The sequence below is a fragment of the Centroberyx affinis genome, unplaced genomic scaffold (assembly GCF_046629955.1).
Source record: "Centroberyx affinis isolate AG114_WGS23_722 - 3 ecotype Tasmania unplaced genomic scaffold, CSIRO-AGI_Caff_v1 ptg003020l_1, whole genome shotgun sequence".
Lineage (NCBI taxonomy): Eukaryota > Metazoa > Chordata > Actinopteri > Beryciformes > Berycidae > Centroberyx > Centroberyx affinis.
Genome location: NW_027281117.1, coordinates 147,335 through 170,883, shown reverse-complemented (window position 1 = coordinate 170,883; position 23,549 = coordinate 147,335). Strand labels below are relative to the sequence as shown.

Sequence of the window (23,549 nt, the reverse complement as noted above, 5' to 3'; positions counted from 1 at the left end):
CGACATAACAAAAGAGAAAAAATGTTTATGTATGTCCTCTATGGACTGCCGTAGTTTCACGTATGACTTGTAAGGTAAAAAAAAAATCAACAGCACTGTAAATTAAATGTTGATAATGAACAGTCACGAAGATTCTTGCATTCAATAGTGGCTGTATACATCCTGCTACCTGACATTAGCATTAATTTTAAATAGATAATGCCCCTAGGCCGTTCCAGTTTAGCGGGCAAGGGTTCCCATAGGCTGGAATAATACTGTATGTGAACTATCTTGGTCGGTAAATGCATCATCTTTGGTTGTACTCCCCCTACTAGGACTTCTCTGCCATTGGCTCCTGGCTCCGTCAGAGGTAACGTATATCCCCTGGCGTCCACAACACTGTGCTTGTGTTAAATTCACATTTATTTTAGAATCTGAGAAAAAACGGAAACTATTATTCAGCATGTTTCCCTGTCTGATTCCAAAATGAAAATAAGACTATACCGTGGTTACCCATAACGTTATCTGAGCTACACAAACTTCAGTACAAACGGACGTGTGGAACATTGGGTTACTTGATATGTTTCTCCCCGACTTATTTAGCGCGCGGACACCCAGACGCAGATGTGAAATACGTGATTCTCTGGTGAAATGTATTTAACAGTTGTATGCTGTAGCTTGCCAACATCGCATGAATGTAAATAGACCTATTGCAGTTTTATTCTACAGGTCATAGCGCCTGCCAAAACGAGGTGAGCTAGCTTGCTTGCTTACTAACAAACTGAGGAAGGATCGGTCGCTAGTGGCAGTAACTGACATAACGATGCTAACACCGTTACTTGACACAAACGTAACATTAGCGTGGTTTTTAAATTAGGAACAACAACAGTGAAAGTAACAGTAAGACAACGGTGACCTTTCCGAGTATCTCGACCTGGAATACCCTTTCAGTTATCCCAGCCCATGATCTAATCCAATACACAGTAAGTTAACATAAGAATTTTTTTTAACTTGGGTAGTTTGAAAATAAGGCAAGTATGTAGAAATAATAAAATAGCATGCAAAGTGAAGTAGCTAGCATCTATGCTCGAATCATCCTAGTCAGCCTAGCTAAACTAATACCAAGGTTGCTTGCCAAAATGTCTTTACTAAGTATTGTCATGAGCCATATGAAGAACCCCAGTATGTGGCACCCTGTGTGTTTTTTGTTATTGTTTAATTTGTCCTTTTGGTAGCACCTTCAAATTACCTGGCAAACCTCTCCCATCTGTGTGGATTGTGTTTCATCATGTCTCATTAGACATTAATTATTTTTTCCTCACTTTGTCCTTTGCCTTGCTTATGTAAGGGATGCCCAATGCCAGTACAAGGCCAAAGCGGGGCAGGAGGCCCCGGCGGCGGCACAGGGAGGACCCTGCCAGGAACGAACTGGTGTCCAGATCCCTGGAGAGCGCCCAGCAGTGCCTGTTCAACCAAGACTATGGCACTGCATTTGTCCACTACCTGCTGGTTCTCAACCTCGCGCCTGTGTTAAAGGACTTTGCAAGGGTAATGACTGTTTACACTTCTGTACACCAGTCTACGTACATCTATTGCAAAGCACTGTGCACACTTAACTTTTGCAATTTTGGAACATAATGTTGTGACCATGTCCTTGCAGGAGTCCTTCAGGTTCACTCTCTTCAAATGGGCAGATGAGCTGGACTCTCTGGGGCGCATTCAGGATCTCTTTGACTGTTACGAACAAGCCCTGGAACTCTTCCCTACTGATGAGGTCATCCTCAACAGCATGGGTGAACACCTGTTCAGGTACGCTCCTCCTCTGCATAACAGCAGTATGTATGAAGATGAATATTTTCTGGGGATGCATCATCACTCCCCTTACTGCAGGGCAAAAAAACTGTAGCTGTAACTGTTTTTCTAGATAGATTGTCTACTTTAAAGGATAAGGCTGGTGTTTTTTAATGCATTGCTTACCGTCAACAAATCCTATGAAAATAACAAAATCAGCAATGTTTGTTTTGCCAACAAATCTCGTCCATGTAGCCGGTGCCCAATGAAGCCATGTCCCAGCAGCCATAGAACTCCATTGTATTAAAAAAACGATTAAAAACACGTCAAAGAGCCATGCCGTTGCTCTGGGCAGCATATTTCATCATCGCGATGCACCGGGCCAGCCAACTTTTTCCTCAGACAACTTAATAAGCCGGTTGTAAACACTTTGCGATCTCAGGAAAGTAGTTCCGTAGCACCAAAAATAGTCCCCGGCGTAATGAAGAATTTGTTCCCATTTGAATTTGATTTGGTAATAACTACAACAGTCTGACTTTTCGTGGTAACAGTTAGCTATTCTTAAAATTGAAACTATGTCTTTGTGAGCTGTATTTCAAGGTTTTTAGCTTACAGTTGGAGCCAATGACTTCTGGGTTGAAGGCTAACGGTACGTGGGAAGTCAGAAAGTAACGGGAGTAGAGCAAACGTATTGTTGATTTTGTTATTTTCATAGGATTTGTTGACGGTAAGCAATGCATTAAAAAACACCGGCCTTATCCTTTAACTTGTTTTGCCTGTGTTGTGCAACTCCTTTTAATGTCCAGAATGGGATTCAGAGATGAAGCTGCTGGTCATTTCCACAAGGCCTTGAAGCTGAAGCCGGACTATCCAGAAGCCAGGGAGAACTTCTACCGTGTGGCCAACTGGCTGGTGGAGCGCTGGCACTTCTTAATGCTCAACGACCGTGGGAGGAACCAGAAGTACCAGCAAGCCATTCAGAAGGCTGTACAGAGAGGCTGCAACACTGTACTTGACATAGGTACTGGCACTGGGATCCTTGGGTGAGATATTTTCGTGAGAATTTGGATACCTGGTTAAATGTTTTTTATTTTTTTGTAGGAATGTTTTAAGTTATAGTGTGTACTTAATTGTTAAGATCATCTGTTATAAAGATTGTAGAACTAGATCCTCCAAAATTAGACTGCACATTTGTGTTCAGTCGTATCTTGATTTTCTTGATTTTCCTGGTTCTTTCTGTTAAGCATGTGTGCTAAGAAGGCAGGAGCTGCCGAGGTGTACGCCTGTGAACTGTCGAAGACGATGTACGAACTGGCCTGTGAGGTGGTGACTGCCAATGGAATGAATGGCAGCATCAATATCCTCCATATGAAATCTCTGGAGATGGAAGTGCCTAAAGACATCCCACACAGGTAACAATCACACCTAGAGAAAAGACATTATCACTGACCCTCCAGGCACAAATATGTACAGTACATCTGTAAATACTAGATGGATAGATAGATGTGCTATCATCAAGTTCATGTCTTTTTAGAACTACAAAGTGTTTCTCATGCTCTTCTCATAAATGCTATTTTGTTTTTTGCTCCCCTCTCAGGGTGTCCTTGGTGGTGACAGAGACAGTAGATGCAGGATTATTTGGAGAGGGCATCATAGAGAGTCTCATTCATGCCTGGCACCATCTACTCCTACCTCCACAGGTGACTTAAAACAAAACACTAAACACGAGCACAGGGCAGGACACTTAACTGTGTTGTCCAATGGCCACTGTACCAACAAACAATATGTCAGCTGCATGGAATTCTTGAAAAAAGAAAGGCTTCACACACTAAGAGATGACTAACTCTCACTACTGAAGAACATGTTGATAAGCATGACAATACAATATATTCTCCCACAGCTGCCTCAAACATACTGTAGCTTTTACAACCTGCTCTAAGCTCTAAACTTCCCAACCCTACTGCTCCGTCTTCGCTGCCCACTCAGTATACCTAAGCATCTTCCTGTCATATGCCTCATCTTATGACTGTTTGGATAAGTCAGGAGATGGAGGATGCAAGAGTTATCAGATGAGAAATAAATGAGTGGCCTTGAGGGATGACGCGTAGTGCATAGTTGTGGTGGCCCAGTAGTGAGAACAGTTGGTGCTTGGTGCAGTGTGGAGCTCATTATTTCCTGCAGGATTATCAGACGTTTCCCCAAATCGACTGTCATTTGCCAATAGGTATCTCGGCAGGCATGTTGTTCTTGGGACAGACTTGTTTTGCATGGTGACAAATATGTCTAAAGCCCTCCGGACAAGCATTAGTATTTCCAGTGGAGGTCGCTAATTTGATTTTGCCCATGCACATTGGTAATTTCAGTCTGTCATCCGAACGGGAAAATATGTAATTGGAAAACCGTGGTAATCCATGAACTCGCCAGTGTGAATTTGCCACATAACGTCACCCACAGTACAGCAAAACTGGCAAAACTGTTTTCAAGTGACTCTGCATCATTGTAACGCCAGATGCAGTAGCTCCTGCACTCTTTTCCACTATTTCTTGTTTTTCTATTTTCCTTGTCACCAAACTGCTTGATTGCCCTATCTCTCTGATCTCACTGAACTGCTTAGGCACTACACTCCTAATGGTTAGGTCTTTAGACTGTCAGCCTCATCTTCAATTTTCCCTTTGCACTTTTTAACTCCTCTGTTCGGCTAGAAATATGTAGTTCCAAGATCCTTTTCCCCAAAAGTAAAATGGAATCACAAACATTCTATTTCCTGTCCTACAGAATAGCCAGAATGAGTTTATGGGACCTTCTACGACGGGCCGGGTCATCCCTGCTGGAGCTACAGTGTTTGGCATGGCTGTTGAGTGCCTTGAGATCCGCCGGCATCACAGGTAGGCCCACAGAGTCCAGCTGAATTCTTTAAAGATAACATTTCCTTACTAAAAGCACTTTTCCTGTATGCAACTTCTCAGCACAACACCCAACATCAATTTCCACTCAAAGCTTACGTTCTCTGCCACTTCATTTAAACTGCATAATGAAAGTTTTACTCAATTACTCATCTTCGTTCATAGAGAAATAGAAGATCATTGCTTAGCCGGTCGACTCTATTGAGGAAACAATACAAGGTGTGTCGTCCTAGCATTAGATTGCCATTTCTTTTTTTTTACAGGCTTTGTGTGTCGGAGGTGGGGTGTCTATCCATGGCTGCAGCGGGGGAGCTCCATAGCCCAGTGAGCTGCACCTCCGAGCCAGATGACTCCATGGAGCCTTACACCACAGAGAGACTGAGTAGACTGCCGGGGGGGTACACGCCTCTCACCCAGCCCTTCAGAGCCCTCGACATAGATTTCAACAATGTGCAGGTGAGCACAGACACATCCTGAGACCAGAGATAGTACATTCAATCTTGGTGAGGGCCATATTGAGAAACTGGAATTAAGTTGAGGGCCAAACATTTATCTGTATCTTATATTTTAACTGAACAAAGCAAACATAGATTCAAACGTCCCATATAGCCTATTAAAATATAGGCTGCTTAACATAAAGCTGTAAACAACATGATCAATGAACGGATGTGCAGTCTGCATGGCATTTACTCATGCAAAATAATACATTTTTAATACATTTAACTTTTTACTTGTACCATATAGCTTATTGATATACAGCCTGTGTGACAAGTCTTAACATAACACTTCAATGGGTGTGTGTGGTCCTAAGTCAAGCAAAAAAAAGATTAATTTACTTGACCATATTTCTACTGGTCCCATGTAACGAACATATTGCCTGCCCCACAGGCCTAAATATTACACATCAGTGGCTGCATGGTATTTATTGTTCTGATTTATCAGCTCCCAATGAACACCTGGCACCTTTTCTTTTGTACATGTTAATCAATCATAAGCATAAAGTCATAAAATAAACGGTCAACTTTTACAATGGAGAGACGTATCTCTCTGCCAGCCAGTACCTGTGTGATGATTTGTTGATTTTCAACACAGAGAATATTTATTCACACATACACAGTAGGTGCTTCCAAAGATGCACAATACCTGGGTAGCCTGATGGCAGAGCTGTGATACCAGAATACTGGAATAAAAGAGGCAAACTCTGAAACTTGGTCCTATGTGCTGATGTATTGTAATTCATGAGGTTCAATCTGTCAGTATTCTGGCATGCACTCCACATCAACTGCAATACTGAATTATGAGCATCGAGGTTAGCAAATCCTCTGCTAACTTCAGCCTTGAGTGTGTTCAACTTGTGCACGTATCCCACTCTTAGGAAAATGGTGGTGAGTGCTGGACTGAAAAATTAAGAAGGAAGGAAAGTTTTTTCCTATTGCATTTGGATCTCCCACAGATGTAGTGACAAGTTACTTTTTGTGCTTGAAAAAGTACCAATCCAATCTTCCATCTGAAACATCCAATCTGTCCATTGAAAACTCCCAAAGGCCCACACCCCCATGGGGTTGTATGTTGTTACTCTTGGCTACCGCCCGCAACTGGAATGAGTTGAAAGACTTTGACATTGGTTGTTTTTTCCTGTTCTTTTTTTTTCTTCTTCACAACTCCTTTTAAACATTCTCTCTGAAACTTGAGTTCATTTCCCACTCAGAAGCAACACTGACAACCCCATTATCTCTGCCTTTACTGTTTTGTATTTAAATCAGTCTCTGTTATCTAAACACCTCTTGCTTGGGCTGATGTTGTTTATCCTTGATATTTATCTGTGGTGGTCTCGATTGTTCCTCATTTGTTATCTGCCTATAATGTTAAATATACCACTACTTTTTATTGTAATGCCCTGTGCTTGTGTCTGCCCTGTGTTTCTGCCTGTGATTTTCCCCTATCTGTTGTTTTATTTTATATTACCTTCTTATCACCTGCTACACCGCCTGAGGCCTTTACCTTTCACCAGGTTATCATAAGACTTTGTCCTTAGTTGAATACATTTTCAATAAAATATAATTATTAGTACCTCTAATCTGGATAAAAATACAAAATTAACCCTTATTTATCCAGGAAAGTTGACTTGGAACATAGAACTCTTTACAGCAAAGGTCTGGCAGAGGGGGGGATAAACATCTACTTAGATCTAGCGTGTAATTTTATTTAGCGCCGATACTAATGCTGAGGCTCACCTCACCTGTAGGAACTGGAGGGGCTAAGCTCCAGGGAGGTTCAGCGGCTGCGTCTGCCTGTCACCCATGAGGGTGAACTTGACGCCCTGGCTGTGTGGTTCCAGCTGCATCTGGACGAGGAGAGCAGCCTGTCCACTGGACCGCAGGAGGACACCTGCTGGGAGCAAGCCATCTACCCTGTCCAGAAACCCAATGGTAAGATGCTAATAGACATACGCACATCTGCTAGGAGACACTATATGAGGCAATGGCATTAGGTGACCGTTACGGCAACAATGGTTCTCCTGGATGCATCTTTTGTGGAAAGTGTTGATTGATTGCTCTGCACAAAGGAATGGCCATATTGATTTTGCTCCATGTTCAGTTTAAGCAACATTGGCCATCTGTCTCGCCCAAAGCATTTCCCTTTATTTATGCCTAATTATTTCCAATACCAAACTCATGAACCAGAGGTAAAGATCAGTCAATGACTACTTTCCCGCCCCCTTACAATGAATATCCCAAAACATTCAGAGTTCACAAGTAAAGCAAAGTATAAACAAATCAATTTATTACTAACCCTAAGAGAGCCAAGAGGATTAAAACTGAGAGAATCCATAATTTGGACCCCCTTAACAGCAATGATATGACCAATGACCAATTCATCCCTCAAATTCTGACCCTTTGAGAAGACAAACAGACAAACTTTTGAGAAGAACTTTTGAGAAGACATTTATTTTATCTTCTGTTCAGCTTGTATTCTCTGCTTCCATTTATCATGCATTTCCGAGTTATATCAGTGGAGGGCAGTGTATGTTGTGGGAACTCACGCTTGCTTTGGTGTTTCTCATGAAAAGTCTGAGGAAAAATCTCAAGGCTTGCCTCAGTCACCCAGACTGCATGTATCATCAGTTTGGCTCCTGTGTGAAATGCTTTTATATTTATATATATATATATATATATATATAAGTATGTATAAATATTTCAACATTTATACATACATTGACATATACATTGATACATTGACCTTCCAGAAATTTGAGAGATGATAGGATAGAAAAACATCTATGGTAAAGGTGGCCTAATAATTAAGCTGTAAAAGATAGATAATGTTGTTTTCTATTTTACAGAAATGATGGTTGTATTATTTAATTTAAAGCAATTGTACACAATTAATTTCTTTCCAAACATTTATTTTAAAAATAATGGTTGGCACAGTTATCACATATAATAACACATACATTTCTATTTGATTACCTTTAAATTTGAATACATTTTGATATTTTGTTTTGTTTGTAAGTATGAATTGGGTTTGGCTCTTATTTACTCCGGGGGACTACATTGTTAACTAAATAATGTCAGGGCATTGATACTTGGATGAAGTATTTTTGCCTATAGTCATTACTTCTTCTGTACCACTGGTCTTAAGTTTATTTTGGGGCAGTGTTTCTGACTATTTCCTAGTTGATCTCTATGTGAAAAGTATAAGAGAGAATAGTCTGAAGTGCCCCATTTGTTTCTTCATGTACTGTAGTGGCAGGATGAAAGCACATGACGATTTTGTTCCCACAGGTTCTCAATATCTTGACACTTCATTGCTCAATCATAAAGTCCACAATATGCCAGAGTAAAAAATAACAGTAACTGAAAAATACCAAAATACACCATTGAGGCCCATTAAAGGGTCCCATAGGAATATACCACCATTTTTATGATCTTGAAGGCTTGTAATTGAAGCAGTTATACCAAAGTTAAATGTATTTTTAGCAACACACTTGGGTTAAAATTGCTTTAGAATAAAACAATATAATTTGGTAAATTTCCAGAGCATTAAATATAAATTACTGGCTGTGTTTTATCTTTTTTATTTTCTTAAATCAAGGGTGCCAAATGTTTCTAGAGGGCACTGTGCATCTACACAATGTTTCGGTATCAGGTCATGCCGCTGTGCGGTTGGTACAGCGGTTGGTACAGCGGTGCATCATCTTTCAGGCAGGGCTCTACTGCATTTCACAGAGCCACTAATTGGCAAGGGCAGCGTCAAGGGAGCCGCCACCTTTCCCGGTGATCACCGACATCCGTTTCCCGGCCGATGCGCCGTGTGCGCCGTGATCGCCTGTGACGCTCTTTAGTGTTCATGAAATTCTTATAGGCAATAAATATGCATTTTTCCCAAATGCCCCTGACAAGCCACGCACTGACATGAAGACATGAACAGATGTTATTCCTTTAGGATTCCTCTCTGCGCCTCTCCCCCTCTCTCTGCACCCGGTCCCCTGAATCTCATTTCTCTATTGGGCTCTCTCCCTACCTCTCTCTTCCTCTCTCCTTCCCTTTCTACCTCTTCCTCCTTTCCCCCTCTCTTCCCCTCCAATTTATAAGCATGGCATTGTGAATAATAATGTTATTTGTGTATGTTTGTATTTATTGTTGCTTTTCTATTTCTCATTTGAAGTTTTTAGTCAGTTTGACATTCTTTGTTACAGCAGGTGCAGATACATACTAGCCCATTTATTTTCATCCATGTAGCTCTAGTGAAAGGGGCCAAGTAAATGGTTTCTCCTGTTGTTTCTTCCCAGGTTTTGCCCTAAGACCTAAAGATGAGCTGATTGTCGAGGTCTCCTGCCGAGACGCCTACCTGAGGCTCTGCAGTGTTGCCGTGGTGAGAGATGGGCATGAAATCCGTTTAGAAAAGCGTGTGGATTCACAGTATACTGGAAACCCCATCCCAAACCCAAACCCAAACCCAGAGGCAGAACTCTGCAGTGCGTTAGCGTGTCTCCAAACTGAGCAGAATCAAGCCAAAGACTTCTGCATGCTGGAATGTTCAGAAATGGCGCTCCTGAACAACCAGCATTACCATCAGAGTTTTTGCAGCGCGCTAGCCAAGCTCATCACCAACTTGAAGGCTGCACGTCAAAACCAGGGGCGAGGATCAGGTCTCAAATCTGTTGGACTTGCCAGTGACCTCACTAACCCGACCGACTCCGCTGACACTTGTAACCTGTTCTATGTGCTGGACGTGTCCGAGGGCTTCTCCCTGCTCTCTCTAATGGCTGCCAGCCAAGGTCATGTCAAGGCCTACAGCTCAGTGGAGAAGAGTCAGCAGCAGGAGGTCCTGAGGAGGCTGGCCTGCTCCAATAACGTCCCAGAACAGAATCTGGAGTTCTGGCTCAACCACACGGAGGATGAGCAGGCCATACTGCAGAGGCCCTCCAGGGAAAAGCTGTGGACCGGCATCATCTTGGACTGTGTAGAGACTTGTGGTCTGATAAGACAGAAGTTGATGGAGAAAGCTTCACTAGCGAGGTAAGTGGAAGTGGCCAAAGTGGGGCATGTTGGGCAATGACACCAGTTTAGGACATGCCAGAAAATGTTGCATGAGCTGTGTTTTTTTGTTTTGTTATGTTATGTTTTTTTAGCTGTACTTTGAAATGTTCAGGAAAAACTTCTATTCTTCTGTTTTGAGTGAAAAGTCTCTATGATCTATACTAGATGTCTACTGGAGGAAGGAGGTCGTATTTTCCCAGAACGCATTGTGGTGTATGGTATGCTGGTGGAGTCAGACACGTTGCTGCTGGAAAGTGCTGTCCAGGGTCAGGAGCCAACACTAGGCTTCAATATTGCTCCTTTCATCAACCAGTTCACTGTGAGTATTCCTACATACGGATCTACTTTGCATGTAAAGATCTTAACTTCCGATCTCATGTGTTATGTAGCCAGTGCAGGGTTTGATCTAGGGCTGTGCCATTGTGCCATTGATCCCTTTGTAATCTAATATTTTACGCTATTATTTGGCCCCCTCAAAATCTCAGTGATAGAAATATCAGCGGAGAATGCACTAAGCATCGCCAGGAGCTGGTGTTTTTATTTTCTCTTGGGTCCGCAGGTGGCACTCTGTGTCCACGTACTGCACGCCAGTGACCGCATTTTGCGACTGAATATCCAGATGCCGACAGTGGCTGGTTCAAACCCTGCAAATTAGACTATCCCTGCTGGTATCTCTTGCAGTTCCTTTATCATTGTCAGTGTCATTATGAACTTTATTAAAGGAAATCATAGAAAAGCACAAAATAGAAATAAAATTAACAGTCAACTCCAAACTTCTTTCTTCATGACACAAGTTGCAAAATCTTCCGCTTGCACATCTCAAGCCACTCGCATCTCGTATTCTGTCTCATGTTACTGATGCAATAGTCAATATTGACAGTTTCCACAGATGCTGTGTTTGTAAGCTTGCGTCATTCATATTCAAAGGACTGCCCTATAGAGACAAATATGTTGCCCTCGGGGGTTTGTTTAATATGATTGACACATTGCAATAATGAAAAAGTAAAAAAAAAAAAAAATTCCTCACATTTCCTGAAGCCTTCTTGATTGTTATCCCACAAAGTATATATGTCTACAGAATATTTGAAAGGATAAGCTTGATCGATTTTTAATATACATGCCTAATATATTCAAAGGATGATTTTACATCCAGTTTTTTATCGTTACGTATGGGTTATTTTTTGTTGAAAAGGTATTTCACTTGCAATACCAAGGTCCAGGACTGTGTTTTCTGTTCCTTGCTTCTCTTTCATGTGTGCTTTCCAGCTGCGTTATAGGAGCTGACATATCCTTTTGAATTCTTTTTCTTTATTTGGTCTGGAAATTTTTGTTGTTTTTTGTTTTTTTTGCGACATCATGTTTGTGCTCTAATTTCGCAGGCCCCTCACGGGACGGTAGTTTGTTTTAACAGATGTCGTCTTTGAAGCCCTCAGTGGAGGGCACTTTCTAGCACAACTGTCACACAAGAGAACACACAGCTTGGCCCAGGACATTCCTACCTGAATCCATCAGTACACATTACATCAAGCACATCAAACAGCAGGCTCTGAGATCTTCACAACTGTGACAGGGAGGAGGAAAGATTCTTTTGTTCTATAGTAAAGCAACAGTGACACTTTCTGTGCTGCCACTTGATTGCTCCCCCAGCTTTTGAGTCAGTGGCCCTGTGCTGTAAACCACAGCGGCCAAATGCCTATCTGAGGTTTTCAAGAGTTTGAGGTCGAAGATTAGTTTCCAAGTATTGATCGCTGACTGAGTGTATGCCTGCTGACTGTAGAGATGGACACAGATGTGGATAAATATTGGTTTTATGAGAAGACTACAATTTCGCAGGCAGGTGCACTTTTTGATAATAGCTGGTTGCTTATAAATAGTAGGCAACAGTGCTAACGTCGACTATCAATCATTCAGAATCTGATAAAAGCAAATCCATTTCCAGCTTCAGCATAACATCTAATACACTGCAGTTTATCTGGCTTTTCTTTGAGTTCTCAACCCTTTATCTAAAGCCTTTGTCCAAATCTGTGCTCATGCCACATTTTCACTGAGCAGAAATTAGCAACTTCAGATTCATGTTCTCAAAACATCCTAGTAAGTTTGCAAAAGAGTGCAAATAATATGTAGCAACTCTCTCAGGATCCCTTTTTCTTATCAGTATTGATAACTGCTGCCCACCTGCAGCTAACCATGTGTTTGTGTTACTAATCTTGTATTCCCTTCTGCTTTAGGTACCAGTCCATGTGTTTCTGGACTTCTCCATGCTGGAGTGCAGGCATCTCAGTGAGTCTGCTGAGCTCTTTGTTCTGGACCTTATGGACTCCAATGCCAATTACACTAACAGAGAAGTCAAGGTATGGCATACATTTGCCTAATAAGCTTATAAAACCAGCATTTATTCTCAAACAATTGCACTTTATATGTGCTTGGGTGGGGGGGCTCCCTGATTACACCAAAGTGCTTTGGTAGCGTCATTTTGCAACTGACAGAACTGCTGAACAAAATATTTAATTTATGTGTCGACTTGGCCACTAGATATGGAAAGCTGCTTCTTGGCATGTGAGCATACTGCACACCAGCCTACGTCAACCTAGTCCTAAATGTTGTGTATATATTGCAGTCCTATTAGGATTTTTCATATTCATTAAGTTGCCCAATGTACAACAAATTCAGCTGCAGCTGTGGCTTTGTCTAGAGTAGACCATAGACTAAAAAAAAAAAAAGATCTAGACACGATGACTCATAAAGACTGTCATCTGCAATTCCAGAGATCTTTCTCATCTCAAATCCCAAGAAATAACCTTTTTGCTTGTACCTTCTAACATTATACTGGGGTAAAATTTTCTTTCCCTTAACAGTTTTAAGATATTTCATTTTGGAACATTTAAAATTTTCAGGACACTCCTACAACTCCTCCACTCCTAATAACTGCAAATAGGCCGATCCAAAAGTACTTCTTGATAAAGACTAAACTAAAAAAAAAAAAAGTTACCCCACTTCAATTTGTGGTATGGTTTTTAAAGTAACGGAAGCACAACAAAACCAGTGACTTATAACAGTAATGGGTGCAGACCACATCAGTAGCTGACTTTACTAAACCTACATGGGGGATATGTGTGCCAAAAAGAGTTATATTAGTTATATCAGTGAAATATAAAGTATATTTCTAAGCCCTGATCCTTGTTCCCCAGGTCCAGGCTACCTCTTCAGGCCGGGTGACAGCAGTTCCCTTCTGGTACCAGATCCACCTGGACCCGGAGATCAGCATCAGCACCCTTAGCCAGGACTCCCACTGGAAGCAGGCGGCAGTGGTGCTGCACCAGCCTCTGGACGTGAGAGCAGGGGACTGGGTCTGCCTCGCTGTGCAGCTCCAGAAGAGCAGCATCTCCATATCGGCCCATATACAGAATGAGCCTGGGCCCGGGGAGTAATGATGCAACAGTCCCTTACATTATAGTGTTGCTGCTTGTTTCATTTTCATATATAGCACATAAGGGACTGCAGTAAATGCTAAACAGTCCCTCTCCGTTATGAAAGTTTACAATTCTCCCTATTGTCATTTTCCATAAGTGTAAAGCTAGTCTTCAAATTTCCAAGTTTTCCCAGTCACATGGGATCCCTGTTTTGAGGCTGAGTAGATCCCCACACAACCCATAAAACCCTCTAACCCTAAACAGTGGGAACCTTGACTAGGTCAGAAGTTCATCAAAACTAAAGCATTTATAACAATGAACCTTCAAGTAAGTTTTTATTTGTAAATGTTTGCTATATGATCTTAGGACATTTATAAGTTGTACTTAATCTATTATATTTGTCCCTTGATTATTGAGGCAAGGGACAATAAAAAAAAACAAAAAAAAAAACATTGTGAACATGAACGTGACTTTTTAAAAAAAAATAAATACAAGCAAAAAAAATAAAATGTGGTGAATCTGATTTATTGAAAAATGGAAAACGTCTGAGACTTTTGCCATCTCATAAGTGGAGGTTACATCTGATCTGATCTAACCCTGTCAGCTTTAATATTTTTACAAAACAAAATTGTGTCAGTAAGGCAATGCAACATACTCTAGCTGCACACAATGCAGATTATGTTGCTGGTATGATACACTGATGTAGATATTGACACCAACTAATATCCTACACTATACAGTAAATGTATCAATCAATATCCCTGCACAAATCAATGTCACTCACAATGACAAATAAGATTGGAAAAACCCTTTAAGATGTGGGGAAAAATAAATGGCTTAGGTAGATGCACTGGTATTCCAGCTAAAATGGAGGGAGAAAAACACCTTGTCAAAAGAGACGGATCCTGGGGATATAAATGCTAAGTTGTAGTGGACAGACTAGTTCCACAGCACATAGAAGAACAAGGCATCTGAGACTAGAGACTAATATTTGATTAAACCCTAGAGTGAGAGCTGTGTGCAGTAAAGCATTAGTATCAGGACATTACAAGCATGTGCTTTTTGTACAGTCTTCAGTCTAAATTGTGTCAGTTGAATCTAGGCTTTGACCACAGTTATAGTAACCGGTCAAACCCTTAGGAAATACATTGCATGATTTCTGATTTTATAGTGGTGTCGCACAGGCAATAAAGACATAAGTGTATTGATCATCTTTAAACAGGCTTTGCCACATGCACTTAGTTGACAGACATGGCCTAGTTCTGAACTGTTTTTCCCCCCCGGTTAATTCCTCCATTGAAAATCAGGTTAGTCTTAGCGTGCATCCCAAAAACTTTTTGCTACTGCTCTTTTCATCCCCTTCCTCACAACCACTTATGTGAGAGCTTATGTGCTTTAACATAGACTTCAATTAATGATTGCTCATGTCAATAGATGTCCTCTAAAAGTACTATGTATCAAAACATATACACATAACAGTATGTATCAAGATATTGTGTTCAATAACAATCTTGAAGGTTCGTATTTTAAAAATTGAATCATCTCACATTTTGAGTGCATGACATGACTGAGCGATGCTGACCACATGTCAAACAATCTTGTACTGTACTTGGAGAAGATACACCTGTGCTTGCTACCCTGAAAGAGACTTACAAAGGTCTTAAGTAGCCTCTCGTCTCCCCAGCTGTTGGGAAAGCAGGCAACATGGCAGCACAAACACTGGGTTTCCAGGTCTTGCAGGAAAGGCATGATCTTTGGAGCTTTGGGACACACCTTAAGACTCCGCTAACTGTGAAACTGGACCATAAGTCTTGCCAATTACAATGAATATAAAACAAGTAAGTTATATCATACTTAGCCACAGTAATTCTGCAGTACAACGAAAATTGCATAAAATGCAAAATCTCTATAAATTCATGATCATGTGGTGCCATACCTTCAATGAACATTCTTGGAGCTGTCATTGATAGAGAGGTCCATCTGGATTTGCATTTGTGGGCGATTGTCTACTATCGCCCGGTTAATGTGCTTTTTCACAATACTCACTAGTTTTGTTCTGGTAATGTTGGATTAGTAAAATAATGTCTGGAGGGAAATGGCAAGGCTATAATTGGGTCCTGCCCAACCACGTCTGGTAGAGTCTCTTCGCAGCACTGGTCATGATGATCAGCTAGGTGATTACGATGAGATCTGCATCTGTTGGTTCTTTGGTGTCCTGGGTTTCTTCTGGTCTAGCCTCATATCCTTCGTCCCAAGGAGCTGAGCTGAACCCAGCAGGGGCTGACAAAGAGTGTGGTGTGACGGTTTTGCCCAGGCCTTGGTATCGACCCTTGGGTGATGCCGGGTTGGACACGGTCTCTGTGATGGCATCTTGGGAACCCGCAGAGAGAAGGCCCGATCGTTCACCGTCATTTTGCGCCTCACCAAAGTAGGACTTGCTTGGGCGACCCAAAACTGTTCTCCCTATCAAGAGAGAACAAAATGTACTAAACACAGTGTTCTATCTGCACACTGGAGAAAATGGAAGAGACACTTGTTTACAAAACCACAACTGGAAATACACCACCAGTAGCCAAGAGGCACTCACCAACATTGCGGACTTGTTCAGAGATGTCAGCTCTGACATCAGAGATGTCCCACATGGCCATGAAGGAGTCAAAGCAGGAGCCCTCCTCAGCCTCCTGGATGTAAGGCTTGTAGGTGAAGCTGAAGTGATGGGCAATGGCTGCTAGAAACATCTCCACACATATGATGAAATCCTAACGGAAACAGGACAGTTAGGTGTGTGTGCTTGTGTTTCAGAGGAGAACACCAATTTGAGACAAGTAGAGCAAGAGACAAGTGAAATTATATCCTTTATAAGTTAATTTGGCCTCACACATTATTATTGTTCAGTGTCACTTGTTAAGTAGATGAGTTGTAGCTCTACCTGTAAGCCAGTAGCTACAGCCTCCACACTTTGCCAGTCCCATGTGCGTTTCTCTGAGATCACCCCCACTTTCACCAGGAAAGCGATGAACACAGCTTGCCTGAGAGTTCACAAAATAGACCCAATTAATTCTCAGCACTGGAGCTACCACAGAATCTGATGAGTCAATTTCTATGTAAATCAAGAGACTGCACGCATACTTGGCTAACAAGTTCTATACATGCAAATGCAACAACAGTTTGACACAGGCAAAGTGGTAGTGGTGAAGAACACTGCTATGCATGGTCATAGATGTTCGTAAATACAGAACTGTGAGTGATCTTTAAAGTTTGAACGCTCTGAGAATTACCAGAAAGAGACAAACACCACCAGCTTGACACACAGGAACTTTCCCACTGGTTTGATTGGGGCAAGTTCCTCTCTCAGGGCCTTGTAGAACAACACCAGGCAGTACATGGCAAACTGGGATTGGCAGAGAGAGAGAGAGAGAGAGAGAAAAGTTGGTTGTGCAGGAGCTAAAAGAATCATAATCATCCTGTTGCATTTCTAATCTGAGTCCATCTTATTTCTTCATATCTAATTTCTGAAAACGTCCTAAATTGAGGCAAAAATACATTAAAACCATTCAAAAACAGTAACACCATTACCAGCTGTGACATATTGTTGAAGATAACCAGGTACGTCCATGCATTTGTTGAACTGAAATTGCCTTCATCGTATACCCCACACAGCTGGCAGATCCTAGGAGGCAGAGACAACCACAACAGATACAAATAGTGAATGTCATGCTGTGATTGATATTGACTGACATAATGAAGCGTCATGATCCACAAAAGTGGATAAAGAGGAGATCACACTTACAAGGCAACCACTGTTGTCACTGGTCTTACAACTGTGTACTGCAACACTCCGAGCTTGCATCTCAGTAGTAAAACCCTGCAAGAGGAAATTATGATTGAATAATAAATGCATTGATTTCATAACATCTAGTTTGATTAAACTAAGCTAATGATGATCATGAAAAGTTAACTGGATCCTCGAGACAAGGGTAATTATAACATTTTAACATTGAATTAACTAATTTTTTTCTCAAGATCTATCCTATCAAGATCCATACCATCTACATGCAAAATGCTACAATACTGGCAAGGGTTACAAAATTCCAACATCACAAGACATGCAGAGTAAATTGACTTGTTTGACTTGAGAAACACACTTGCATCTTAACGTGTCAGTGCCTGAAGACATGTACCTGCATCAGCTGCAGAAAAAAGACAAACCTGACACTTCTTTATCAATTAGTTATTTATAGTGTTTTGTTTGGTTTGTTTTTCCAGGCCAAGTTCTTTTCTGGAAGATTATAAGCACATCTCTGACATGATCACAACAATATCAAAGGGGGACAGTTGTGCATAAACTGGGTCTGGGTGAAAACATGGCAGACAATGGGTGACTAGGTGGCTTCATCACATGCAACCACTGACTCTGAAGGGAACTCACTCTCCCATTGGCCAGGGGGGGCAGCAGCAGAGAGGGGGCAGGTGCTTCTGCTGCTCCTGGACCTCCAGCATCAGCACCAGGCTGGGGTACTGGTTTCCCAGGTAGTTAAGCAAGAAGGTCATGAAGTTGTAGATGACATAGGCCTCATAGCACTCTCTGCATGTGTCTACATAAATTGCTATACCGGGGTATTTCAACGCAATCCACTGTAAGACAAAGACAGAATGCAAGGATGACGGTGGAAGTGAAGATGGAGGAGGTTTCACTGACAAACAGCATATTGTACAAATATTGATCCCTGATAGAGAAATCACCTCAACCAGTAGGCAAGTTAGAAGAGCAGCGACCATTTACAGTAAGCAAAAAATACATTTGTAAAAATACAGTGAGTCTGTAGAAACAGAATTAACATGATTCTTCTAATAGCAGCACTAGAGGTACAAGTGACTTCTAGTGCCTCAGTACTTCCCAACAATACTGTGTATGTTTCATAATAGCTTTGTTTGTATAATACTCAACTCACACTGTCCAAGCTGTAGATTGGGACCATCCATAATATCCTATAATAAATAAATAAATAAATGAATGCCCAATAAATAACACACAGGAAAACTTGTTAATCAGACTATTATTCATGGCTGTCTTTAACAGGTGTCAAACTAAGTTGGCGTGTGGACTTCTTTACCTGATAATAGGTTTCTGAAGCTCTGGCTGAGTGTAGTGGACCAGATGCTGGAGGATGCCCCATAATGATATGGGTATGGTCATGAAGACAAATATCCCCGCAATGAACCATGCTTTGTTATGAGTGCCAACCTGAAAGGCAAGAAAAAAGTTGAAAATTAAAAATAAATAAATAAAAAAAAATGTTTTCACTGAAGAAAGTTAAATTTGATAGACAAGATGGTCAATCAGCATTCACTGAGCATGGATTAAACACTTGAAGATATGCCTTAGCCATAAATCTGGGAAAGCCAGCAGTTCAACTAGGCTATGGAGTGGGCTCTCCAGGCTAGCCAGAATATAATTTTTAAAATTCAATGTAAAAACCAAGAACAAGCCCCCCAAAACCAATACAATGCAACATTACAATCAGAAAGCTAGATTACTGACCCCTGACTTCTGCAGTTCCCAGATACATAAGGGCAGGACGACTAATAACAACAAAATATACAGCAGAACGACCAAAGGTCGAATCCATCTTCTCCAGTTCCCACAGGAACAGGGCATCTTTATGAAGAAGCGTTGAAGCCTTTAAAGCTGGCCGCAGGTTACTGACCAGCAATTTAACTTGTCTAACACTTGGGTTGTATTGCTAGCTAAGCCTTGCTAACGCTCGACACATTCAGCCTTACAACGTTGAGGGTTCAACCGCTTAATGCTACTGAAAACAGAGCGACCTAAAACGGTAGTTCTGTCATGCTCAGGTACTTGACTAATGTTAAATTTCATTCATAAGGATATAACGTTACAGCTGCTGGATAACTCTCTAATCATAAGACAGGCGACTTTGTCAAGCTAGTTCGCTAACGTTAGCCTGCCAGCTGATTCACCATGTAAACAACTCGTGATAATGTTGATCCATGCTGTCTCAACTACCGAAAGTCTGTAGCCTAACGTACACTACCTGCCGGGTCAAAGTAATGAAATATAGATCTACAATAAAGTATCAATCAACGGACTGTACATAGAAACAGTCTTTCTAGTCGTTTTGCGTTTGTAGCTGAAGTTTTCAAACAAGTAATTGCTGTTAATAGGTGTACTTCCTGTTGGCTTCAAATGTGCTCCCGCCTACAATCTATCTGATTGGTGGTTACAAAATGAATTGCCAATCAATGAACAGAGTTTCGTCTCGAAGGTTCACAGCCGTGTAGGTTGTGGCTAGTTCGGTTGGTCTGCATTCTCGTTGACCATCACGATCCCCATTTTGGCCACCAGATGGCAATGTGAAATAAGAATTGTCAGATTTCCAAACCTGAACATTATTGAAGTTATCTGCCATTTAGTCAGTGATTTAATGTTGATGCACAAATATGAATACAGAGTTTTCAAAATTATTTATCTTGTGCTCATAGTCATATCATGTTCCTTATTGATTAAAGCCTACTTACAGATCAGTTTACCCAACCCTTTATGAAAAAGTTGCATTTTGGTTGGTCTTACTTCTCAAGTTAGCCTGTCCCTGCTTGTATTAAAAATGCTGCCAGCAAATAAATCGTTTTAATTACGATTCACAGGTAATGCTAAACTAATTAAAGACCTACATTTTATTATTTCTGGAATGTGGAATTTTAGGTTAGTCACTTAAAATATTTATTGTTTCATAATTTCAGGTTCAGTCAACTTTAGCAAAGTGAGAATAACTGGTATGTCAAAACAAACATTCCCTTGTGGTAAGTTAAACGTTTTGTTTGCATGAAATGAGAATGTACTTCAAAATTGACAGTTTAATAGTCATTGTAGTCATTTATATAGTATTTATAGTCATTGTGTGGATTGAAATGAGAGTTTACAGCTCTGCTTTGTATCATTAGAGGCCTGTTCTTTTTACCAACAATCTCTCACAGCTAAACCAAGAATCGCGGGTAAACTGCAACAAAAACATTTACAACCCTTTGTAGTCTATCTCAATTGCTTTCCGAGTGATGACAAGAAGTTTTAGAGATGTTTTACATGAAATAGGCTCCCTGTGGGAACCTCTCCACGATGAGGTCAAATGCTGAATTGACTGGCTTGTAAAACAAAATAATCATCATGCATAGTTCAGTCATATTTAAGGGAATACGGGGAGTTCAGGAGTCAACTCTTGTTTTTTGAGGTTTCTGTGATATTTTTTATTAAATTAAAATCCAGTATGACGAAAGTTGTCAAAAAGAAACATGGTATTTCTTCATACCTCTTTCGTTCTCTGTGTGTGTGTGTGTGTGTGTGTGTGTGTGTGGTGTGTGTGTATCTTCCTGTAAAATGAGGGGAGGCAGAACTTTCCTTTCTATTGCACCATATCTCCACTGCCCCACAGTCACAGAAATCACTGGTTGTTGCGGGACAGATTGTTCATGAATTTTGAATTGATCCTTTTGGCTTTTATGAATTAGAGATAGTCTTTGCCACAAGTCGTGCAAGTGGGTGCCATGGCGGATAGCTGGGAGGGATTGCCGTGCAAAATGGCATACAGAGTATACAGCCATGTAAAGGCAGGGTAGATAAACATATGCTCTGTTTGATCAGACCCAAAACATATTTGAGCATAAAGGATGTGACGTCCACAGCCTTACCTGTAGAGTGAAGCAAACCATATCTACCTTGCAGGATACACACATATAAAGAAATTAAATGAGCAGGTCTGAGGAATAAGTATAAGCAATGAACAACAAAGGAGGAGACGCAATGTCTGATTCCTGACTAGCGACAAGAGATACTGTATCAACCAAAGTGCACCTCCTTTGTCATGGGAATACACAAGTCTGCAATTATTCACCGATTACTTATTTATCTTAATACGTCTGCCATAGGCCTTTGTCTTAGGAAATGTTCAAATTCACCGAGGGCGTTCACTTCAGTTGATCTGTTCCTCAACAATAACACAAGTAAAGTAGAATGCAGTACAATATTTTTCATAAGAGGCTCTCCAAAGTGATACAGGATGAACATTGGTTATATGAAAAAAATTAAGCTCAGAGTTTCTTAAAGTACGGGTTGGGACCCCAAACGGGCCCACACATGACAAGAGTACTTTTGTTGTTTATTGAGCCTGAGTCCCACTGGGTGACAATGAATTCACTTGAGCTGAAAACGCTCAAGAACACCTAATGTAATTTATTATCAGATCCTATACAGAGCCTCAGACCAGCCCTAGTTGTTCGCCTCCCTGCAGTTCACAGTGCAGGCTGGTGGCGGGAGGGGCTCGTCCAGCGGCTAACTGTTTTCTATCCTGAAACCTTCCCTACTGCACCCTTACTGGCCCCTATACGGATACAGTACAGATCTGCTTCAGTTTACAACAGCTCCTCCCTAAATGTAACGACTGTTGGTGTGGTTGCTGGAATAGTATTTAAGCAGAAAGTATACATTTAGGGAATGTTGCTTTGCGAGTCTAGAGCAACCAATTAGAGCCTTCATCCATGGACCAGAATTAGCAACATGGAAAATGTCTATTTTACATCTTCAAGGAGAGACACCATAACCCCTCTGAGGAGCCACTCCCCTCAGATAGCAGATAAAATACTACTAAACTATTGGTGTACATTCAAATTATTTATGGTTCACTGAAGTAATATTTCCAATCAGGAATGGACCCAGTTCCTGAAGAATGATCCTTGTTCACACTGGATGCTGTATGGTACAGATATTCTTTCTATGACAGATTGGGTCACCATACACACCATAACAAAGAAATATAACATGACAATCCGATTGTCTGAAGAAACACAAAGCACCAAAATCAACCACATCACCCTAACTTATCCTTCAGGTTTATTCTTGGTTACTTTGTGTGAAGAATTCCATTAGAATTAGAATTCCATTAGGTATTACAGATGTAATGTGCGTTTTGTTTCACTGTTTAGACTGGTTTCCAGGAATATCAGATCTACGTTTAGAGTTTATCTAACTTCCATGGCATGAGGGAGCTCGACCCCGATGTGTGTTCACTGGTCTGCACAAAGACGCATTACCTACAGCATCTGTGTAATTCAGAGAGACAAACAAGTCTGAGAAAAGGACAAATTAGACACTTCCTTGTTGCGTCTGTGCCAGTTTAGTTTTAGTTTAGTGCAGGATTTTGCTGTGTGTTGTTTAATATACACTACCAATCAAAAGTTTGGACACAGCACATTTTTCTTTATTTTTACTATTTTCCACATTTTAGAATAATAGTAAATACATCAAAACTATGAAATAGCACAAATGGAGTTATGCAGTAATCAAAAAAGTGTTAAACAAATCAAAACTATCTTATATTTTAGAGTCTTTAAAGTAGCCGCCCTTTGCCTTGATGGAAAGGCAAAGGCTTTGGAAAGAAATTCATACATAGGCATCAACTTCACTATTTATTAGTACTATTTATTTATCTTTATTACTATTATTTGTCTAAGAAACACATTTCAAGCATTTAAGCATACGCCTTTAGATCAAAATGTCTTTAAGAGAATTAAAAAACACAGTACATTCAATCAGGTGTGTCCAAACTTTTGACTAGTAGTGTATCTCTCAAATAATGTTTAAATTTGATCTGAAATAGAAAAAAAGAAACTTGTAAAAACAAAGAACTTGTAATATAGCCACAGTGCACTAAAAATACAATCAAGGGCATGTTGTTATGTTGTATTTTGTTGTATTTAGGTAAAAATGTTTCAATCATGTTACTCAGCTCATTATTTTAGCTTGCTTGCATACATCCATCAACCAATTTCTCATTATCGACTCCTTCATAATTCAAGTAATGGGCAGGGCTCGCTGTTATTGTGTTGTAAGCATCTTCTTGAGAATGAATGGC

General features: G+C 40.8%; 2 protein-coding genes across 3 annotated transcripts; one reads left to right on the top strand and one right to left on the bottom strand.

Moving 5' to 3' along the window:
• The first annotated feature begins 622 nt into the window (after positions 1-622).
• prmt9 (protein arginine methyltransferase 9) lies at positions 623-13,666 on the top strand. 2 transcript variants are annotated; one of them, XM_071537350.1, is made up of 13 exons: positions 623-962; positions 1,328-1,527; positions 1,640-1,788; positions 2,577-2,813; positions 3,015-3,182; positions 3,368-3,470; positions 4,546-4,655; positions 4,937-5,129; positions 6,919-7,102; positions 9,466-10,195; positions 10,382-10,535; positions 12,445-12,567; positions 13,405-13,666. In XM_071537350.1, exons 2-13 carry the CDS (start codon positions 1,330-1,332, stop codon positions 13,642-13,644), a joined length of 2,589 nt encoding a protein of 862 aa, XP_071393451.1. In that variant the 5' UTR covers positions 623-962; positions 1,328-1,329; the 3' UTR covers positions 13,645-13,666. The 2 variants fall into 2 exon arrangements, with proteins under 2 accessions (XP_071393451.1, XP_071393452.1); XM_071537351.1 differs by lacking the exons at positions 623-962; positions 1,328-1,527; positions 1,640-1,788 and having other exon boundaries at positions 2,716-2,791.
• A 2,130-nt stretch (positions 13,667-15,796) lies between these two features.
• tmem184c (transmembrane protein 184C) lies at positions 15,797-19,816 on the bottom strand. The gene is made up of 10 exons (XM_071537352.1): positions 19,169-19,816; positions 18,741-18,871; positions 18,579-18,615; positions 18,056-18,261; positions 17,417-17,491; positions 17,203-17,296; positions 16,905-17,017; positions 16,556-16,655; positions 16,214-16,385; positions 15,797-16,089 (listed from the first exon to the last, which is right to left on the bottom strand). The coding sequence occupies exons 1-10, from the start codon at positions 19,283-19,285 to the stop codon at positions 15,797-15,799; spliced, it is 1,338 nt and encodes a 445-aa protein (XP_071393453.1). The 5' UTR covers positions 19,286-19,816.
• Between the last annotated feature and the right edge of the window lie 3,733 nt (positions 19,817-23,549).

What these genes read in the sequence shown, in the direction of transcription:
- prmt9 (XM_071537350.1), top strand. Translation starts at nt 1,330, where the DNA reads ATGCCCAATGCCAGTACAAGGCCAAAGCGGGGCAGGAGGCCCCGGCGG. An exon ending in TAGATTTCAACAATGTGCAG is followed by an intron (nt 5,130 to 6,918) that starts GTGAGCACAGAC and finishes CCTCACCTGTAG; the next exon opens with GAACTGGAGGGGCTAAGCTC. An exon ending in ACACTAACAGAGAAGTCAAG is followed by an intron (nt 12,568 to 13,404) that starts GTATGGCATACA and finishes CTTGTTCCCCAG; the next exon opens with GTCCAGGCTACCTCTTCAGG.
- tmem184c (XM_071537352.1), bottom strand. Translation starts at nt 19,285, where the DNA reads ATGCCCTGTTCCTGTGGGAACTGGAGAAGATGGATTCGACCTTTGGTC. An exon ending in GTGACAACAGTGGTTGCCTT is followed by an intron (nt 17,297 to 17,416) that starts GTAAGTGTGATC and finishes TCTGCCTCCTAG; the next exon opens with GATCTGCCAGCTGTGTGGGG. An exon ending in CTGTAGCTACTGGCTTACAG is followed by an intron (nt 16,386 to 16,555) that starts GTAGAGCTACAA and finishes TGTTTCCGTTAG; the next exon opens with GATTTCATCATATGTGTGGA.